A 5,886-nucleotide genomic window follows, 5' to 3' on the forward strand; every position below is an offset into this window, starting at 1 on the left:
TTCATTGTCCTGGGTAAGACACCCCCTCCCTATATCTGTCACCTCCTGCAGCCCACTACACCCCCTCCCTATCTCTGTCACCCCCTCCAGCCCCCTACGCCCCCTCCCTATCTGTCACCCTCTCCAGCCCCCTACACCCCCTCCCTATCTCTGCCACCTCCTCCAGCTCCCTACACCCCCTCCCTATCTCTGTCACCTCCTCCAGCCCCCATAACTCTCCCTACTCCACAGTGGTGGGGGGGTGGCGGTTGGCGGTGGGGGTGCGGGTTGGTGGTGGAGAGGAGCGTGTGTGACCACCTTCTCTGAGTTTGCTCAGTGTGGTGCTGGTCGGGGAATTGGCAAAGGGGCCTGCTGGTATCCCTTGCTGCTGTGCAGAGAGTGTGGCACCTGCGGGTGGGGGGCATTGGCGAGGGAGTGCCAGACGCAGGAGTGACAGCAGCTAACGCTCTCTCTCCTTTCTCTTCGTCCAGTGCAGAACATTCAGAACATGCCCGAGTACTTCGCCGAGAGGCTGTACGACTCCATGAAGGTACTGTTGCCAGGGGAAGCTGGTGGACTTTAGATATGGGGCTGTCAGTATCAGTGACTCTTCTCTCTGGTTTCCGAGCGTTTCCCCCTCTCCCTTCCCCACCACCTCAGCTGGACGGCCCAAGGGTCACTCTCAGGATCAAGGAGTAGGGGGTGAGTGATGCTGCCCAGTTCTGAGTGAGAGACAGAACCGTTTCTTCAATCAGACAGCGGTGAATCTCAGCAATTCACGGACTGAGAGAGAGAGAGAGACAAAGAGAGAAGTACAGGCGACATTGCTGGGCAGCTACACAGCACGGACCAATAAGGATTGTGGTGGCAGACGGTGGATAGAACTCAATTTGTACCTAACCCCACATTGTTCCTGTTCTGGAAGCGTTTGATAGGGGACAGTGTAGAGAAAGTTTTACTGTGTATGTAAACCTATGCTGTCCCTATCCCTGGGAGTGTTTGATGGAGTACAGTGTAGAGGGAGCTTTACTCTGTATCTAACCCTGTGCTCTCCCTGTCCTGGGAATGTTTGATGAGGGGGGACAGTGCAGTGGGAGCTTTACTCTGTATCTAACCCCGTGCTGTCCCTGTCCTGGGGAGTGTTTGATGGGGGACAGTGCAGAGGGAGCTTTACTCTGTATCTAACCCCGTGCTGTCTCAGTTCTGGGAGTGTTTGATGGGGGGACAGTGCAGAGGGAGCTTTACTCTGTATCTAACTCCATGCTGCCCCTGCTCTGGGAGTGTTTAATTGGGGGGACAGTGCAGAGGAAGCTTCACTCTGTATCTAACCCCGTAGTGTCCCAGTTCTGGAAGTGCTTGATGGGGGGACAGTGCAGTGGGAGCTTTACTCTGTATCTAACCCCGTGCTGTCCCTGTCCCTGGGAATGTTTGATGGGGGGACAGTGCAGAGGGAGCTTTACTCTGTATCTAACCCTGTACTGCCCCTGCTATGGGAGTGTTTAATGGGGGAACAGTGCAGAGGAAGCTTTACTCTGTATCTAACCCCGTGCTGTCCCTGTCCCTGGGAGTGTTTGATGGGGGAACAGTGCAGAGGGAGCTTTACTCTGTATCTAACCCCGTGCTGCCCCTGCTCTGGGAGTGTTTAATGGGGGGGGGGAGACAGTGCAGAGGGAGCTTTACTCTGTATCTAACCCTGTGCTGTCCTTGTCCTGGGAGTGTTTGATAGAGGGGATAGTGTAGAGTGAGCTTTACTCTGTACCTAACCCCGTGCTGTCCCAGTTCTGGAAGTGTTTGATGGTGGGGGAACAGTCTAGAGAGAGCTTTACTCTGTATCTAATCCGGTGCTGTCCCTGTCCTGGGAGTATTTGATGGGACGAACAGTATAGAGGGAGCTTTACTCTGTATCTAACCCCATGCTGTCCCTGTCCTGGGAGCGTTTGATGGGGGACAGTGTAGCAGGAGCTTTACTCTGTATCTAACCCTGTACTGCCCCTGCTATGGGAGTGTTTAATGGGGGAACAGTGCAGAGTGAGCTTTACTCTGTATCTAACCCTGTGCTGTCCCTGTCCCTGGGAGTGTTTGATGGGGAGACAGTGTAGAGGGAGCTTTACTCTGTATCTAACCCCGTGCCAATAATTCATTTTGTTTGTACAGAGTCTGGGTACCAGGGACAAGATTCTCACCAGGGTGTTGGCAACTCGGTGTGAGATTGATCTCCTTAGCATCCGTGCTGAATTTCGGAAAAAATACGGAAAGTCTTTGTACTCTGCTATTCAGGTAAGGCACTGCCTAATCCTTCCATTACAATGCCCAGCCCTGAGCCCATCGCTGTCATAGAGGTTTACAGCATGGAAACAGGCCGTTTGGCCCAACTTGTCCCTGCTGCCCAGTTTTCGCAATTAGTCTAATCCCATTTGCCTGCGTTTGGTCCATATCCCTCCATACCTATCCCATCCATGTGCTTGTTTTTTAAATGACAAAATTGCACTCATCTCCACTATTACCAGACACACACTGCCATTCCCCGGCTATACCCTTTTGTATTTCTCCCCTCAAACCTATGCCCTCTAGTTTCCCCGACCCTGAGGAAAAGCTGTCGGCTCTCTGCCTTATCTATGCCTCTGCTGATTTTATAAACCTCTACAAGGTCACCCTTCCTACGGTCTAGGGGAACCAAAGTCCCAACCTCTCCTTTTAACTCAAACCTTCCAGTCCAGGTAGCATTCTAGTCAATCTTTTTTTTTCTCTCTAGTTTCCTTTCTATAGCAGGACGACCAGAACTGCACACAGCTCTCCAAATCTAGCCTCACCAAGGTCTTATACAGGTGCAACAAGGACATCCCAGCTCCTGTACTCAATGCTCTGACTAACGAAGGCTAGCATGCCGAAAGCTTTCTCCACTGCCCTATCTGCCTGTGACTCCACTTTCAAGGAACTATGAACCTTTACTCCCTAGATCTCTATGTTCGGAAACCTTCCACTTGTTAGCATGGAAGGTGTTGTGTAGAAGGAATTTTCCTGTTGGCGGTCAATGGCGAGATTGGTACTTGTTAACTCAATCACTAATTGGCCCTTAACCGAGAGTCTCCATCATGGCCATTTCAGGGGGCAGTTAAGAGTCGATCCCATTGCTGTGGGGGTCTGGAGTCACGTCTGTGCCCACACTGGGTCAGGTAGACAGGGCGGTGAAGAAGGCGTTCGGTACGTTGCCTTTACTGGTCAGTATGTTGAGTGAAAGGAGTTGGGATGTTGTAGCTTTACAGGATATTGGTTAGGCCACCTTCGGAATACTGCGTTCAATTCTGGTCTCCCTGCCATAGGAAAGATGTTGCGAAACTTGAAAAGGTGCAGAGAAGATTTACAAGGATGTTGGAAGGTTTGAGCTATAAGGAGAGGCTGAATAGGCTGGGGCTATTTTCCCTGGAGCGTCGGAGGCTGAGGGGGTGACCTTATAGAGGTTTATAAAATCATGAGGGGGCCTGGATAGGGTGAATAGTCAAGGTCTTTTCAGGCAGGGTAGGAGGAGTTGGAAACTAGAGGGTGTAGGTTTAAAGTGAGAGGGGTAAGATTTAAAAGGGACAACGTTTTCACCCAGAGAGTGGCATGGAATGAGCTACCAGAGCAAGTGGTGGAGGCTGGTACAATTACCACATTTAAAAGGCATCTGGATGGGGACATGAATAGGAAGGGTTTAGATGGATTTGGTCCAAATGTTGGCAAATGGGGCTAGATTAATTTTGGATATCTGGTCAGCATGGACGAGTTGGGCCGAAGGGTCTGTTTCTGTGCTGTATAGCTCTGACTCTAAATGGGACTAGATCAGTTTAGGATATCTGATTGGCATGGGTGAGTTGCACTAAAGGGTCTGTTTCTGTGCTGTACAACTCTATGATTACCTTCCCTCATTAGTGTCTCTGATGGGGCCTTTATGACAATCCATGGTGGTGACCAGCCCTGAGACAAGCTTCAAATTCTGGATTTGACTCATTGAATTTAAATTCCACCAGGGGCCGTGGCGAGATTCGAACATTAGCCTCTGTGTTACTAGCCCAGAGACATTTATCACTAAGTCATCGCCTCCCCTTATATGGGCTACATTGGCCAGCATGGAGTGGGGAATATCATGTGCAATTTGGACAGTCTCTCATTGAAGAAATAATACTTGTATTTGCCAAGAAAACCAAAATCTGTGTCCTCCTGTCTTACGTCAAGGAACAGAGTCAGCTGAAGGAAGGTCAGATATAGACACTGATTCAGACCATGTTCAAGTGCAGCAATGAACTGGAGACTATGCAGGTTTGGATTGGCACGTTGCAAGGAACACTGGCACCATACAAATGCCAGGCAATGACCATCTCCAATAGGAGACAATCTAATCATTGCCTCTTGGTATTTGATGGCATTACCATCACTGAATCCCCCCACTATCAACATCCTGGGGGTTACCATTGAGAGAGAATCTAACCATTGCCCCCTGGATATTCAATGTTACTATCACTGAATCCACCCCCCACCCACACCTCCCACCCCACCCACCGCCAATGTCAACATCCTGGGGGTTACCATTGACCAGGAACTGAACTGGACTGAGCCCCATATCAATACAGGGGGCTACAAGAGCAGGTCAGAGGTTGGGAATCCCCTCCTGGCTCCCATGCCCACCACAAAAAAAGCCTATCGACCATCAATGAAGGATACTCCCCACTTGCCCTGATGGGGGCAGCTCCAACAACACTTGAGAAGCATGACACCATCCAGGACACAGCAGCGCCTGCTTGGATTGGCACCACATCCACAAACACCCACTCCCTCCACCACCAACGCTCAGTTGCAGCAGTGTGTACCATCTACAAGATGCACTGCACCGACTTGCCAGGGCTCCTTAGACAGTACTGTCCAGATTGGTGACCTCCACCCCCTATAAGGACAAGGGCAGCTGATACAATGGGAACACCAGCCCCTCTCCAACACACACACACACACACACACACACACACACACACACACACTCTCGCTCACACACGCTCAGAGACACACAGACACCATCCTGACGTGGAAATATATCGGCCGTTCCTTCAGGGTCGAAATCCTGCAACACCCTCCCTAACAGCACTGTGTCCCTACAGCACATGGGGATTCCATCAGGTCACCCCCACTTTCTCGAGGTGGGGGATAATGAGGGACGGCCAATAACTGATTCACTAGCTCAGGAATGAGCTGCTTGTAATTGAATTGAATAGGGTAGCAGGTTTGAAGGGGAGAATGGCCTCCTGCTGGTGTTGGAGGTTTCTCAGTGGATGTGGAGAGGACGTGGAAAGTGCTGCGTGGTGACAATGTTCTCTCTCACCTCCCAGGCCGACACAAAGGGAGATTACCAATGTGCCTTGCTCGGACTGTGCAGAGCGGAGGATCTGTAGAAGCAGCACCTGGAAACTTTTTGGGATAAACCCTTTCGTGATTCCACAGCTGGTCTGTCCCGTCCTACCCCTGAGCTCCACAGAACATTTCTCTGCCTCATGCTGTTACGGACATGTATGTAAACAAGGATAGACACACACACACACACACACACACACACACACACACACACACACACACACACACACAGTCTTATTCAGACAAACAGCCTTACCCAAACACACACAGTCCTTTACATAATCACACACCTAGTCTTTTACATCGTCACACACATGGTCATTTACAGACACACACAGCATTTTACATGCACACGCACACACACACACACACACACGGTCTTTTACACACACTCAATCTTTTACACAAAGGTCTTTTACACACACGTGTGCACACAGTCTCTTATACAGACACACACACACACAGTCTTTAACACACGCACACATCTCTTACACAGACACACATACACACCATCTTTAACACACACGCACG

General features: G+C 50.4%; 1 protein-coding gene across 1 annotated transcript in view; it reads left to right on the forward strand.

Annotated features, from left to right (window-relative positions):
* LOC109925547 (annexin A2-like) overlaps window positions 1-5,749 on the forward strand; it is a 19,931-nt gene extending 14,182 nt beyond the window's left edge. The window contains exons 10-12 of the mRNA XM_048620377.1: window positions 471-529; window positions 2,134-2,256; window positions 5,334-5,749. Of these exons, the coding sequence (XP_048476334.1) occupies window positions 471-529; window positions 2,134-2,256; window positions 5,334-5,396 (245 nt within the window). The 3' untranslated portion in view covers window positions 5,397-5,749. The remainder of the gene's footprint in view (window positions 1-470; window positions 530-2,133; window positions 2,257-5,333) is intronic.
* The last annotated feature ends 137 nt before the right edge of the window (window positions 5,750-5,886 follow it).

The sequence above is a fragment of the Rhincodon typus genome, chromosome 46 (genome assembly GCF_021869965.1).
Source record: "Rhincodon typus isolate 14 chromosome 46, sRhiTyp1.1, whole genome shotgun sequence".
Classification (NCBI taxonomy): Eukaryota; Metazoa; Chordata; class Chondrichthyes; order Orectolobiformes; family Rhincodontidae; genus Rhincodon; species Rhincodon typus.